This window comes from Oncorhynchus nerka, linkage group LG13, assembly GCF_034236695.1.
Source record: "Oncorhynchus nerka isolate Pitt River linkage group LG13, Oner_Uvic_2.0, whole genome shotgun sequence".
NCBI classification, from domain to species: Eukaryota; Metazoa; Chordata; class Actinopteri; order Salmoniformes; family Salmonidae; genus Oncorhynchus; species Oncorhynchus nerka.
The window spans coordinates 37,714,244-37,731,003 of record NC_088408.1 but is presented as its reverse complement, the minus strand read 5'-3'; the positions used below and the strand labels follow the sequence as shown (position 1 = coordinate 37,731,003).

At 41.0% G+C, this 16,760-nt stretch overlaps 1 protein-coding gene across 4 annotated transcripts in view; it reads right to left on the bottom strand.

Moving 5' to 3' along the window:
• Window positions 1-16,760, bottom strand: part of LOC115139494 (S-adenosylmethionine decarboxylase proenzyme-like) — a 28,479-nt gene that overhangs the window by 3,891 nt on the left and 7,828 nt on the right. Inside the window, exons 2-5 of one of the 4 annotated variants that reach the window (XM_029676974.2) lie at window positions 4,973-5,059; window positions 569-695; window positions 277-421; window positions 35-140 (exon numbers count right to left, since the gene is read on the bottom strand). In XM_029676974.2, coding sequence (XP_029532834.1) covers window positions 35-140; window positions 277-421; window positions 569-695; window positions 4,973-5,059 — 465 coding nt within the window. The remainder of the gene's footprint in view (window positions 1-34; window positions 141-276; window positions 422-568; window positions 696-4,972; window positions 5,060-16,760) is intronic. The other 3 variants (XM_029676976.2, XM_029676975.2, XM_029676977.2) reach the window with 3 other exon arrangements.

The following is a 16,760-nucleotide window of genomic DNA, read 5'->3' as shown; positions in this document are numbered from 1 at the left end:
ATATTCCTTCAGTATGAAGTGTTGATGACCTTACCAGCAATCAGAGTTCAAACGTCCCATGCAGTACGCTGCTCCGTCTGGAAAAGAGAACCGCATGTCATTTCTTTCTCTCATGTGCCCATGTCTCATACTCTTGTCTCCTAAAATCAGTAGAGGATACAACAGCACAGCCTGTATAGCGTCGCCGACTCAACCCCATACATGAATTACCAGCCACGCCCATGGTGATTAGAGTACAAGAAAGACATTTAGAGCATGAGGGGGATTAGTACTTACTTGGGAAAATCTGGCTGAGAAATTCCACTTCCTCCTGGAAGTTCCGATGAGGGAACTCCTGATGGGTGGGCTTCATGAAGTTCTTACGAGAATAGAAGAAATTCTGTAGGTAGTGAGGAGATGGAGTTAGAACCTCGGACCTATCCTGTCCACGAGAACGTCAACACAAAACAAGACAGTACGACGATTACATGAGCCTCACACAAGGTCTTGACGCATTATATGGTTTATAAGCGGTGGGTAATTCTTGGTTCTAAGAAACATGTAGGTCATACGTGGGTGTCTCACTGACCTCGATGGCATCAAAGCCACAGTACTCTCTGGCCAGTTCCAGCAGAGGCATCAGTGCTTGCAGTAAGAGGGTGGTTCCACATGTCTTCAAAATGAAACGTCTCTTGGAGACAAACATGCTACTCTCACTGAAAAGAGAAAGTGACAGAAAGGGAAAAGGAAGAGAAGTTATACATCTTACACATGTAAAAGTTAAATATAGCCTTAAGCCTACATTTGTGACATGAACGCAACTGACATCCAATATTACCAACTGTATTCAGAAATTAAATTGACACATTCGTTTCCCCAGGTTTGAGTTTCTACAACTTCCAGTTAAGGTTGTAAGCCTTCCAGCTAGGCACCCGGAGAGTGTGCTTAAAGACACCATGACATGCCACCCCTTGGCCAGGCATTACTCTAGTGACAGCTTACAAATGATTCTATAGAGCAGGGGTATTCAACCATTACCCTACGAGGTCTTGAGCTTGTTGGTTCCATTCTACTTGATCATGAATTGCCCCCACCCGGTGTCCCAGTTCTAAAAATCAGTCCCTGATTAGAGGGGAACAATGGCAAAATGCAGTGAAACTGGCTTTGAGGTCCAGAGTTGAGTTTGAGGGCCCACGTAACAAAAAAAAACTTAAATGAAACGAGGTTCACGTCAAACTACCAGTGTAAACAAGGCATTAGTCAGACTACTTCTAGGGAGACGTGCAGGGTAATGTTTTTCTTAATAAGGAACAGTCAGTTGACGATAGCATAGCCAGTGAGACTATAGGAGTTGAAGATCAACAATCATGTTTTGTCTACTTGCAGTCAAGCAATCACATGTAGTCCTTTCCTGAATCATGACTATGCAGTTCCCATAACATCAACAAACAGTGGACAGCTGCCACTTCACTACGCAGCTTGCTCTGATCCAGTCAAGGTCGGCGGATCCACCACCTCCCTTGTGATCTGCGCGCTCTCTCAGAGGGTTGTAGGTGGGACCTAACCAGCAGGAGTGGAGACCTCGGGCCTTCACAACTCAATACACCCTTGTCCATTGGTCCGCCACAGCCAGATAGCAAATACGTTTTTATTAATGACCGTTACTAAAGGACTAAACACATTTTGGCCAAGGGATCCGAGGAATAACTTTAAGGTTTACTATTATGTTAATCGTCTGTGGTTCCCAAACTTTATATAGTCCCGTACCCCTTCAAATATTCAGCCGCGTACCCCCTCATGCACCAGGGTAAGCGCACTCAAATGTTTTTTTTTGCCATTAAGCCTGCCACACACTCACTACAATACACTTAAACATAAGAGCGAGTGGTCAAAAACCAGCTCATGGGAAGTGACAAAAGCTCTTAAAGGACCAGGGCACAAATAATAAAAAATGTTGCTCATTATTTAGCCATCTTATATATAAAACCTTATTTGGTCATCGAAAATTGAGAATAACTCACCCCAGGTTAATGAGTAGGGTGTGAATAACTCACCCCAGGTTAATGAGAAGTGTGTGCTTGAAAGGACGCACATAACGCTGCAATGTTAGGTTGTTTTGTAGAGTGTCGTACTTAACTTCAGTCTGTGCCTGTGTTTAGTTTATGCTAGCGAGGGCAGAGAATCCACTCTCACATAGGTACGTGGTTGCAAAGGGCACCAGTGTCTTAATGTGATTTGTCAAGGCAGAACACATTGAGCATCTGATGAAATTCAAGTCACAGAACCGCATGTTGCAATTTCAACGAGGCTCTCTTGTTCAGATAAAAATCGGTATGTGGTCTGGAGGCATGAAAGGGATAACGAATACAGTTGTGTCATCCGTGTTGGGAAAGTACCTGCGTAATTGCGCACCCAACTCTGGTGCATTGCAAGATCACAATTGATATTGTCCGTAAGCTTGAGTTAATTTGCACACAAAAATCATACAATGACGGAAAGACCCGTGTGTTGTCCTTTATGCAGGCAGAAAAGATCTCCAACTTCTTAATCGTCACCTCAATTTTTGCTGCACATTTAATATAGTTGGAGTCCCTGTAATCCTACGTTAAGATCATTCAGGCGAGAAAAATAAATAAAAAAATCACCCAGATAGTCCAGTCGTGTAAGTGGTCAGGACAAATGAAAAATGGTCAGTAGAGAAAACTAAGCAAGTCTCAATTTAATAGCTGTCAATACTTTGCCTCTTGATAAGTAGCACACTTCTTTCTGTATGTTGTAAAAGCATTACATGGTCGCTGCCCATATCATTGAATAGTGCAGAAAATAGACGAGAGTTCAATCAAGGGCCTTGCTTTAACAAAGTTAGCCATTTCACTGTAGTGTCCAAAACATATTTCCAGCTGTCAGGCATTCCCTTGGCAGCCAGAGCCTCTCGGTGGATGCTGCAGTGTACCCAAGTGGCACCGGGAGCAACTGCTTGTACACGCGTTACCACATATGTCTTTCTGTCATGGCTTTTGCACCATCAGCACAGATACCAACATTTGGCTACATGCAGATCAGTGGAATTCCCACGAGAGAGTAACGGTTAATGTGATTGGATGTTAAATTATTTGACGAGGCTACCTGTATTTGACATGGTGTTATTTTGCTGAACACTAGATGGTTTCATTTTTGGTAGTGAAATGAGGCTACAATTGAATTTCTGCATTTATTTTTAAAATCTGAATCACATTTTTGTTTGGCGTACCCGACGGCATTACGTACCCCAGTTTGGGAATACCTGGTCTAAAATATGTTCTTAACCCTGGGAAGCTCACAGCGATATTTGTAACCATCCACAGTACTCAACCAATTATAAAAATAAATTAAAAATGTTTTAAAAAATAGTTTCAACTCAATACTTATATTAATTGAAAACACAATGTAGAATATTAGCTTTATTAGGGTTTCCGTTAGAAAGTTTGACTGGCAGCATTTGAACGTTTCCAGGACATATGGATTGGGTGCTTAATGCGATTATGGCATCCACCCACAGTACTCAAAATAACAAATCACATTTAGATTACGGTAATGAATCTTATCAGAACACACAACCCAACAGTGTGAGTCCTTACCGAATTCCGACACGCACTTTGAAGATTTTAGATTAACTGTACAGGTTCACTTTTCCACAGTAACAAACAGCGAAATCACTAGCCTATCTACTATCCCACATAGTAGAAAAGTTGACCTATACTACTGGTATGCTTGTCGTTCTGTGCAAGAAAGAAATGGCCTACTCCAGACTGGGACAGTTGTGGAACGATAGCTCCCAAATTCATACAACCAGTACAGCAAAATAACTTGAAGGTATTGAGGCTGATCAGAACATTTAGCTTAAAAACCGTGATAAACTAGTTTCCACATAGCTTTGCAGCAATGCTCACACGGCAGTAGACTACGTGCACGTTGTGCCATAATGCAGTTCGATGGAAAAACAGATTTCAAAAGCGCACTGCACATGTGAGATTAAAATAAGCGAGTTCTGAAGAGCCAACAACTAGAGTGGGTCGTTAATATGACAAGGATTGTTCCTTTGGATACTGGAAAATTAAAGTTAATGTGAAAACAAATAGGACACGACAGAAATAAGCTACTTGTTTCAATGGCAAGTCTTCTAAAATAATTGCCTCCACGTTTATAGAAACTCATCGTCTCGGCTTCTTTGAAGCAACACAAGTACATAACTCATAATAAGAAGTAAAGTGTATGTAACAATTAACTATGCTTTTCAAAATGCATACTGCCCCCAGCGCTCTTCGCCTCGTGTTCTGATGAGCTGAAGCCTGCTTACTGTTGCCAGCACTTGAATGGTTAATGGGAAACTGCGCTCCAACTACCGGTGGAGAATGAATAAATAAACAAAGCAGCCATTTAAAATTGTGGCCATCAAAACCATCAACATTAAATTGCATTTAGGAAGGTTTCGCAATGATTAGTCATATAAAAGCATGTTTCACTCGCGCAGCAACGGGAACTGTAGCAGCAGCTCTCGCACTGTCTGACAGAGTCCCGCTCAAAGTTCTGTATCCATCTGTATGTGGTGTGATGAGAATCATAACGACTTAAGACATGCGCCAATTTAAAGCCACCAAACTATGCAAATTAACCTATAGACCGATAAGCATTTCCATCAATGGCAAAAAAAAAAAAGAGCATTGTTTTGCAATGGGTTCCCTCTTCTTCTGCCAGTTTTTTTAGTTGCTTTTTTTGGGGGCCAAAAGCTGGCACTTAACACCTGGGTTTGGATAAGACCCAGGCCATTAGGCCCTTCAGAATAGAGCCAGAGACACCCTTCACCCCAGGGGAGAAGACAGTTTCCATGCAGCCACTCGTAATGAGAAGATTACAGATGACCCAAATCTAATACCTGCCTCCTAATCTGGAAGAGGAAAAAGGTACGTGCCAAGGTGACAGTGGCAAACAGAACAGGGATCCAGTCGCTACTCACCTGAGTATATAAGCTTCCTGCTTGTCGGTCTTCGTCACACTTATGATCAAACAGTGCACATTCTCCAGAAGTTTGTCCCACTCAAACCTGAAAGACAAAAAAAAAAAAAAAATTTTTTTAACTGAAGTTAAACTTTTTCTCAATAAAAACCAACAGAGCCTCGTCTGTAGTTCTATTGCTAGTAGACTACATTAAAACAAAAACATTGAGCAACGCTAGGGCTGGGCAATATGGCCTAAAAATACTAAAAATGTATGGTGACTCACAATATACATCAAGAAATGTTCTAAATAAGCATCATTGTACAATTAAAAAGGTCAAATACACAGCATTTAAAAACAGTCAGCAATAATCAAATGAATTCAGGGCTTCAAGATATAAATAAATAAACTAAATAAACCTTCCAAAGACCAACACAATTAAATAAAAAATAGTTAGCTGCTTTTTTGTGTGCGATGTTCACTGATCTGGCTTGCAAGTCCATCTATGAAATTGCCCTTGTTACAAATTTAACTAGAACCATGCTTAATGCACTAATAATGCCTAACTTCTTGTAACAGGTATTAGGCTAAAGAAAATGAACAGGTCTCAACAGAAGGCCACGTGCTAGTGGTTAGCCAGCTAATCTTTATATTTCAAGTTCAGTGAAATGTATCAGTTTATGAAAATATTTAGCGAACGCCATGAGCGTAGCTAAAGCAAGGGGTTATAGCAGCACACAAGTAGACAACAAATGAAAGTCGACTTACAGAAGAACTTGAGGCAATAAAATATTTTCCGTCTGGTTAAACACCAGGGCTTGACAGTGTACCACTGGAGGTATCAGACCTTTGATGTACTCAATAGCCATTAGCATGTTTTACTCCTATACAAATGGTACCCTCAGGTACTCAAAGTCTAATTTCCTTACTAAAACAGGACCCAGGTCTTAAGAATGAAGATAGCCGATTTAAAAAACTGGAGGCCTCTAACACTTCAATGTTATGCCAAAATCCTGGAAAAATGCATAGTACAGAATTTAAAAGTCTTGTTCATCCTGATTAGTTTTTTTTTTTACATGGGCGATATACAACATTTACTTGAAACAATTGAACATAATGAAAAGACAACCGGTCTGGTCTTCCTTGCAGATTTTGAAAAGGTGTTTAATAAAGTATGACTAGAATTTATATATAACTGCCTGGATTACTTTAAGACAAATCTCTTATACAATGGGTTGAAGTTATGTACATCAACCCCAGATGAAATAATAATGGTTAATGGTTACTTCTCAGAAAGTATTGAGCTTTTACAAGGCTGTCCGTTGTCTCCATATCTATTTATTATGGCCATTGAAATGCGAGAGCCAAAAAGATCATGGGGTTTAAAATCCAGGGGATAGAAACAAAGGGTCAATGAATTGCCGATGACTAGTTATCTTAAGTCCATAAACTGGATCCCTGCAGTCTCATTGACTATCTTGATCAATTTTCTAGCCTCTGGATTAAAACCTAGTGTGTACCATATTATGTAAATAGTGTTTACCAATAAAATGGGCAGATGGTGAAGTAGACATACTTGGTATTCACATCTCAAATCTAACAAACTTTAAATTACTTTTAATAGAAAGTTAACTAAACTAGATAAGATTCTGCAACCATGGAGGTCAATACTAGCCCATTTGTCCCATCAGTTTACTTACTAATGACACTGCCTACTCCAGAAAATTATTTGTTTTTATCATACACAAATTGTATAATGATTAGGACTACGTCCTCAATGCACTTACTGATAAAGCCAGTGACTGATGGTGTATTCCTTTTAATTTATATATGTCATTATATTTATTAACGATATGAAGACAAGTGTCACATATGCAGTTATCAAAAATATATGGGGATATCTGCTCAATCCAAACAAACTACTGATTGCAGCACTACCACAAAAATGGAGGTAAGTGGAAAAGGGAGAATGTAGGGAACTTGTTTGCCTGCCATATATTAAAGAAACAAATAGGCTGAAAGGGAATAAATAGACCAGTTTCATCTGAGGACAAAAATGTTGACAGCTGCGCCATACAGGTTACAAACTAAATGTACCAAATCCATGGAACATGGTTCATGAACTGGTACAAAGAACTACACTTGATTCAATCTTGTCATTTTTATTTATTAACCTTCTTGCCACCAACAGAATGAGAGAAATACGGCATACAATCTCAACTCTGTAGATTGTCTCTTCGCACCAATCAACAGAGTATTTATTCTGGTATTGCCCCTATGTAGCTCGTTTCTGCTCACAGGTTTAGGAATGGTTCATAAGGAAAAAAATGCACTTAATATTAACCTTACAAATAGCAGTGTTGGACGATTTGGAAAGCCATAGTCAATAAATAATATACTCGTAGTATACTAATATACTCTAAACTACTATACTCGTAGTTTAGCTCATCTGTGGATACATTTTAGAAAAAGGTTAAAGAAAAAGTGTAAAACATCACAGCACAACTAATATATGGCACATGGAAACCAAATGAGGGTGATCTATGATGATAGGCTGAGGGGCTGAGGGTTGGGATTAAAGAGTTTGTATTCCTTGTGACTGTTTTACATAAGTACCATGTATGCATATGTAGCAACAAAAAAAAACTACGAAGAGGGGGGGGGGGGGCGGACGGACGGAAAAAAAAGTAGCATGCTCCACTCCTCACAAGCAGTGCTTTCGAAAAGTATTCAGACCCATTGTTACGTTAGCCTTATTCTAAAATTACAAACAATCTCAGCAATGTACACACAATACCCCATAATGTCAAAGCAAAAACAGGTTGACATTTTTGTGCTAATGTATTAAAAAGCAAATACCTTATTTACATAAGTATTCAGACCCTTTGCTATGAAATTGAGCTCAGGTGCATCCTGTTTACATTAGAAGTCTCAAGGAGGATCAGAGGTCGACCGATTAATCAGAATGGCTGATTTCAAGTTCATAACAATCGGAAATCGGTATTTTCGGGCGGCGATTTCACATTTTTATTTATACCTTTATTTAACTAGGCAAGTCCGTTAAGAACACACTCTTGTTTTCAATGACGGCCTAGGAACTGTGGGTTAACTGCCGTGTTCAGGGGCAGAACAACAGATTTTCACCTTGTCAGCTCAGGGGATCCAATCTTGCAACCGTACAGTTAACTAGTCCAACGCTCTAACCATTGCACTCCACTAGTAGCCTGCCTGTTACACAAATGCAGTAGAAGCCAAGGTAAATTGCTAGCTAGCATTAAACTTCTTTTATAAAAATAAAAAAATCACTAGTTATAACTACTAATCCAGTTTAGCAGGCAATATTAACCAGATTAAAGTGTAATTTCTCTTGTGTTTATTGCACGCAGAGTCAGGGTATATACAAGTTTGGGCAGCCTGGCTCATTGCGAACTAATTTGCCAGAATTTTACGTAATTATGACATAACATTGAAGGTTGTGTAATGTAACAAGAATATTTAGACTTGGGGATGCCACCAGTTAGATAAAATACCGAACGGTTCCGTATATCACTGAAATAATAAACGTTTTGTTTTCAAAATGATAGTTTCTGGATTCGACCATATTAATGACCAAAGGCTCGTATTTGTGTGTTACGTTATAATTAAGTATATGATTTGATAGAGCAGTCTGACTGAGCAGCAGCAGGCCCGTAATCATACATTCAAACAGCACTTGTGCGTTTTGCCAGCAGTTCTTCGCAAGCACAGCGCCGTTTATGACTTCAAGCCTATCAGCCTAATGGCCGGTGTAACCAATGTGAAATGGCTAGCTAGTTAGCTGGGTGTGCGCTAATACGGTTTCAAACGTCACTCGCTTTTAGATTTGGAATAGTTATTCCCCTTGACCTGCAAGGGCCGCGGCTTTTGTGGAGCGATGGGTAACAATGCTTCGAGTGTGGTTGTTGTCGAAGTGTTCCTGGTTCGAGCCCAGGTAGGGACCGTTACACTGGCAATACTATAGTGCCTATAAGAACATCCAATAGTCAAAGGTTAATGAAATACAAATGGTATAGAGAGAAATAGTCCTATAAATACTATATTAACTACAACCTAAAACCTCGGAATATTGAAGTCTCATGTTAAAAGGAACCACCAACTTCCATATGTTCTCATGTTCTGAGCAAGCAACTTAAACGTTAGCCTTCTTCCATGGCACACATTTTTACATGGCACATATTGCATATTGGCACATATTACTTTCTTCTCCGACACTTTGTTTTTGCATTTAAACCAAATTGAACATGTTTCATTATTTATTTGAGGCTAAATAGATTTTATTGATGTATTATATTAAGTTAAAATTGAATTGTTGTAATTGTCATTATTACAAATAAGAGGAAAAACCAAGCCAATGAGGTCGAAGGAATTGTCCGTAGTGTCAAAATAGGATTGTGTCGAAGGCACAGTTCTGGGGAGGGGTCCCAAAAAAATGTCTGCAGCATTGAAGGTCCCCAAGAACAGTGGCAGCCATCACTCTTAAAAATGGAAGAAGTTCAGAACCAAGACTTTCTACAGCTGGCCCCCCGAGCCAAACTGAGCAATCGGGGGAGAAGGGCCTTGGTCAGGGAGGCATCCAAGAACCCGATGGTCATTGAAGTCTCCACAGAGGAAAATAGATTCTCTGGTTTGGTGAAACCAGTAACTTTTTGGCCTGAATGCCAAGCGTCACCATCTGGGGGGGAAAACTGGAACCATCCCTACGGTGAAGCATGGTGGCAGCATCATGCTGTAGGTATGTTTTTCAGCAGCAGGGCCTGGGATACTAGTCAGGATTAAAGCAAAGATGAACAAAGCATAGTACAAAGAGATCCTTGATGAAGTACTGAGCATTCTGGAGCAGGTTCTCAGACTGGGGAAAATGGTCACCTTCCAACAGATCGACCCTAAGCACACAGCCAAGACAATGCAGTAGTGGCTTCGTGACAAGTCTCCGCAAGTCTGAGTATCCCAGCCAATGCACGGACTTGAACCCGATCGAACATTACTGGAGACACCTGAAAATAGCTGTGCAGCAACATTCCCCATCCAACCTGAGCTTGAGGGGACCTGCAGAAAAGAATGGGAGAAACTCCCAATACAGTTGTGCCAAGCTTGCAGCGTCATACCCACGACTCAACGCTGTAATCGCTGTCAAAGGTGCTTCAAAGTACTGAGTAAAGGGTCTGAATACTTATGTAAATGTGATGTCAGCTTATTTTTAATAAATTAGCAAAAATCTGTTTTTGCTTTGTCATTATGGGGTAGTGTAGATCAGTTAGTGAATTTTAGAAAAAGGCTATAACTTTACAAAATGTGGAAAAACAAAATGTGGAAAAGTCAAGGGGTCTGAATACCTTCCGAAGGCACTGTACTCTAAGGTGCACACAGGTGAGAAAGACAACCAAAAATACACCATGCAGACAAAAACACTCAAAATGATAACCTTGATTCTTACAGGCATGTTGCACAAAAACAAATTCGGATCGTCGCCCAACCCTAATCTAAGCTAATCATTTTAAGATTCCATAAATGGCAATTTTGAGTAATCATATTACCGACAAATTAAACGGACAGTGAAAGTGAGTGAAAACCATCAGAGCTGTTTGACAAGTTACCCCGCACTTCAATTTTGACCAAATCAACTTCAAAGAAAACAGACCAAGCTCCAGTATTATACTCATGGATTGAGCCGGGTCCAGAGCCCTGGCATTCCCTTGCAGGTGCTAGAACTTCTCAAATCAAATCAAATTTTATTTGTCACATACACATGGTTAGCAGATGTTAATGCGAGTGTAGCGAAATGCTTGTGCTTCTAGTTCCGACAATGCAGTGATAACCAACAAGTAATCTAACTAACAATTCCAAAACTACTGTCTTATACACAGTGTAAGGGGATAAGGAATATGTACATAAGGATATATGAATGAGTGATGGTACAGAGCAGCATACAGTAGATGGTATCGAGTACAGTATATACATATGAGATGAGTATGTAGACAAAGTAAACAAAGTGGCATAGTTAAAGTGGCTAGTGACATAAGAATGCAGTCGATGATCTAGAGTACAGTATATACATATGCATATGAGATGAATAGTGTAGGGTAAGTAACATTATATAAGGTAGCATTGTTTAAAGTGGCTAGTGATATATTTACATCATTTCCCATCAATTCCCATTTTTAAAGTGGCTGGAGTTGGGTCAGTGTCAATGACAGTGTGTTGGCAGCAGCCACTCAATGTTAGTGATTGCTGTTTAACAGTCTGATGGCCTTGAGATAGAAGCTGTTTTTCAGTCTCTCGGTCCCAGCTTTGATGCACCTGTACTGACCTCGCCTTCTGGATGATAGCGGGGTGAACAGGCAGTGGTTTGGGTGGTTGATGTCCTTGATGATCTTTATGGCCTTCCTGTAACATCGGGTGGTGTAGGTGTCCTGGAGGGCAGGTAGTTTGCCCCCGGTGATGCGTTGTGCAGACCTCACTACCCTCTGGAGAGCCTTACGGTTGAGGGCGGAGCAGTTGCCGTACCAGGCGGTGATACAGCCCGCCAGGATGCTCTCGATTGTGCATCTGTAGAAGTTTGTGAGTGCTTTTGGTGACAAGCCGAATTTCTTCAGCCTCCTGAGGTTGAAGAGGCGCTGCTGCGCCTTCTTCACGACGCTGTCAGTGTGAGTGGACCAATTCAGTTTGTCTGTGATGTGTATGCCGAGGAACTTAAAACTTGCTACCCTCTCCACTACTGATCCATCGATGTGGATAGGGGGTGTTCCCTCTGCTGTTTCCTGAAGTCCACAATCATCTCCTTAGTTTTGTTGACGTTGAGTGTGAGGTTATTTTCCTGACACCACACTCCGAGGGCCCTCACCTCCTCCCTGTAGGCCGTCTCGTCGTTGTTGGTAATCAAGCCTACCACTGTTGTGTCGTCCGCAAACTTGATGATTGAGTTGGAGGCGTGCATGGCCACGCAGTCGTGGGTGAACAGGGAGTACAGGAGAGGGCTCAGAACGCACCCTTGTGGTGCCCCCGTGTTGAGGATCAGCGGGGAGGAGATGTTGTTGCCTACCCTCACCACCTGTGGGCGGCCCGTCAGGAAGTCCAGTACCCAGTTGCACAGGGCGGGGTCGAGACCCAGGGTCTCGAGCTTGATGACGAGCTTGGAGGGTACTATGGTATTGAATGCCGAGCTGTAGTCGATGAACAGCATTCTCACATAGGTATTCCTCTTGTCCAGGTGGGTTAGGGCAGTGTGCAGTGTGGTTGAGATTGCATCGTCTGTGGACCTATTTGGGCGGTAAGCAAATTGGAGTGGGTCTAGGGTGTCAGGTAGGGTGGAGGTGATATGGTCCTTGACTAGTCTCTCAAAGCACTTCATGATGACGGAAGTGAGTGCTACGGGGCGGTAGTGCTCAACTAGCATACCTGGTTAAATTAAAAATAAATTAATAAAGGAGCATTGCACAACCCTGCGAGACCGGCAGAACCCCACATGAATGACTTGACTGCCCCTTTAGTGGTCACACTTCAAAAGGCTTTGGCTTTGTGACCTTTGGACAGGAAAATGTCCTCAGACCAGTATAGAATCCATTTGCAAAGAGCCTCCAGCTGTGTCTAACATTCAGTCCCCACCTCCAGGGCACAGATTTCTCAACTAGGGATCTCATGATACATGTGCCAATATGTTATGTATTGAGAATGTCACAATTGTGATTCGATACTGCGATTATATGTTCAAAACATATTGCTCACTAAATGTCTGCTGCAGAGAGAAAATGAGTTGAGCGTTCATGGAAACAAGTGCTGAAAAAAACAAGTTTAAATTCAAATCAGGAGTGTTCCTTAAAAAAGGACAACGCCGCCATTTTACTAAACACTTCATAACCAAAATGTTTCATTTTATGATTTCTGTTTACTGTTCAGTGCTGAGCAAAATCAGAAATTCCTTCTGACATTTTCAAGTAGAATCCCTGAGATGACCAACAATAATTGGACAGTCGTGTTCAGTGATCAAAATAACCATCTGTAGTTCTGATCATATTTGATCTTCCAGCTATATACACACACGTTTCTCTGGTCGTCTGTAATAACGTCCGGAAATATGCTTGAATACCTAATGATATTTATAGCCACCTTACTCAAATTTCAGGTCAATGCTCAAACTCCCATGATTCCATTCGGCGAAACCACTAACACCATAAAGGACCGAAGTTGACGCCTACAGTCATTACAGGCATTTGCAAAAGGCACATTTTCATGTTTACTTGCAAACTTCGTATTAGTTCCAAAAGACCTCCAGTGTTGAATGATTGCTTGGACAGTCACCGAGGCTGCATGCCTCTTGTTGAAAACACCGTTAAGAAGCAGGTTTAGATTCTTAGCTAGCATTAGCGCCAAATACACAGGCTGCAACACAATACATTCTTAAAATGTGTTCTAACAGGCCTACATGTCTGTTTAAGACAGTCGTTAAGATTACTTATTGCAAACACTTTTTTTGAGGGGGGGGCATGTAGCAGTCAGGGTAACTAGAAAATTAACCTATGCTAACCATAAATTACTGTAACCGTAAATTGGAATTATTTTCTTCGGGGCATGGACTCTACAAGCTGTCGAAAGCATTCCACAGGGATGCTGACTGCAATGCTTCCCACAGTGGTGTCGAGTTGGCTGGATGTCCATTCTTGATACATGGGAAACTGTTGAGTAGCAGAGTGAGTTCTGGACACTCACACCTGTGCGCCTGGCACCTACTATAACCAGTTTTAAAAAAGGGCCTTAACCTCTTCAGTCGACCCTCTACTTTTTTGAACATTTTGTTAAAAATCGCGCAACATTTCAGCGCCCTGCTACTCATGCCAGGAATATAGTACGTTCATATGGTTAGAATGTGTGGATAGGAAACCCTCGGACGTTTTTAAAACTGGTTAAATCACGACTGTGGCTATTACATAACGTGCGTTACATCGGAAAGCGCAGGAAAACCTGATCACAGAAAATGGAAATAAATATCCTTGTGCCACTTCCAGCAATTGTTAACAGTGAGCCGAATTAGATAAGACCGAGCATTCAACTCCCACAGCATCCCCATGTTGTCGAGAGTCTTGTGAATTTAATCATCTTTGATTCTTTGTTGAACCGAAAGAGGGGCACCGCTTACCTCCGGTCTCCGCCCAGATCATTCCGGAAGAGCTCTCTCCTGAAATTTTTTCCAAGACGACAGCTAATGATATTTACATCGCCTACGGATGATTTTTATCGCTTATTAACGTTTACTAATACCTAAAGTAGCATTACAAACGTATTTCGAAGTGTTTTGTGAAAGTTTATCGTCTACTTTTTGAATTTTAAAAAATGACGTTACGTTGTGAAATCGCTGTTTTTTTCGTTTATCACACAGTCTACATATAACGATATCTTGGCTTTATATGGCCCGATTTAATCGAAATAAAGACCCAATAGTGTTTATGGGACATCTAGGAGTGCCAACAAAGAAGATGGTGAAAGGTAATGACTGTTTTCTATTTTATTGTGCGGTTTGTGTAACGCCGAAATGCTAATTATTTTGTTTACGTCCCCTGCTGTGCTTTTCTGTTGTAGTGTATTGGTGCATGCTATCAGATAATAGCTTCTCATGCTGTCGCCGAAAAGCATTTTAAAAATCGGACTTGTTGCCTGGATTCACAACGAGTGTAGCTTTAATTTGATACCCTGCATGTGTATTTTAATGAACTTTTGAGTTTTAACTAATACTATTAGCATTTAGCGTAGCGCATTTGCATTTCCAGTAGAGGCAACAGGTTAAATATTTTGACATGCCAATTCACACCCCATGTCTCAAAGCTTTAACGTTTCACCAATAAGGGATCATAGCTTTCACCTGGTCAGTCGAGATATGTTACTAATGTTTTGTATAATCAATGCATATTCAACAGGACATTCATGCAAGCATAATATATTTTACAACCCAAAAGTAAAATTCACTCATAACATAAGCGATATATTTAGACTATGCTTAGTCGGGGCTTGATTGACAAAATGCACCCTGGGAATCTTAGTATGCTGTAGACGAGGGCAATACAGAAGCTTCAAAGTGGCAAAAACAAGGAATCACGCAGTGTGCCTAACAAAAACAATAGTGTATCATATCTTACAGTAGTGCATATATACACACACTAACTGGTAATGTGGCAGAATTGTCCTTTAAGTAATAGACGTCAAAAGAAGCTATAATAGTTAATCATCCATCCACCAACATCAATTTCCATGGTTGACATAAATTACCATTCTGCCTGTGCAAGCCTTGGGCAAATAACCCTAGCAACAAGAACATTGACGGCAATATCCTTTACAGGACCAGGACTAATTTCAGGAGTCATCAAGTTTGGGCCACTCATACTAGAAGCTTCTGGTAACATCCCAGTGCCGATCGAGTGGCTCTCAATGGAGCGCTGTATCAGCTCACATCTCAGTGTGACATGGACACTATAGCTATTCCTGGTGACGATAGACTCCATTCTTGCCTGGGAAACTTGCAGGAAAGGGAAAGCCAGGATAAACACAGCCAAATAAATGGGCACTTCAAACCCAGGGACACATGGCAAGTCTATCTGGGGGAACTATTCAAGTTTGCAACACCCTAATAGGTCAGATGAATAGGTGAACTTTCCCCATTAGAGGCAGCTTTCTTTGGTCAACATTCCTCAGGTCAGACAATAGCCCAAGAAATGTTGAACAGCCCACAATCTAACGAGGACAGAATTTAAGCAGTTACTCAGCCCAGAGAAAGTCAGCGGCTTAGGTGGGTGTGAGGTACAGATTCATGAATCAGATGCCCTTGCGGACTTATTTGGACATTGGCAGGCATCCAGCACCCCCTGATCCAGAGTCTGAGCAGTTAATCTTCCCTGGCTGTAGATTAATACCCGCTGTCATTCATTCTGTAAGCCAGACACTTTCCTAACCCAGATCTGATGATTATGTTCTGAAACAGAACTCCGGCTTTCCCCCAGTTTGGCAAGAGTAGCCATGAACCTTGCCACATAAGGATGGGGGCTATAATGTGCCAAGTAGACAGTGCACAAATACCCTCAAACCTGGCATGTTCTAATTTGATACGGAATATTTTCTTGATTTGATTAATACCAGTAGACAAGCTGTGTATTAGTTGTCAATTTCATACTGGCGCATACTCCCCTTGTCAACTTATCATCTTAGCCTACTTCCGAAAAGCCTAAGAAATTATTTTAATAGAACTAGGCCTAAGGGAAGGAGAAACATTTGCTTGTGTCTGACATATGCTGATGGCTCTGATTGACTGGTCTTTTTACATTGGGGGGAGCATTCTCTATAGGCCTATATGTCCAGTCAAAGCAGCGTGTGCAGACTCCAGCTAACCTCTCTGCGCACGGAACCCGGTAGCGGGATGAAATTCGACAATACGGTGATCGCTACATAGTCATATTAAACATTCATGAAAATACAAGTGTCTCACATGTTTCGAAAGCCTATAATCTTGCTAATCCAACTGCGTTGTCAGATTTTTTAAAAGGATTTACTGTAAAAGAATATGATGCGATTATCTGAGGATAGAGCCCCATAAAAAACAACTATTTCAACCAGCACAGGCATAACAAAATCACAAACTGCAATAAAATAAATAGTTTACCTTTGACCATCTTCCTCTGTTTGCAATCCCAATGCTCATCGTTACACAATGAATGGTCTTTTGTTTGATAAAATCCATTTTTATAGCCTAACACGAAACATTGTGAACCGCTTGTGTCGTGAATAGTCTC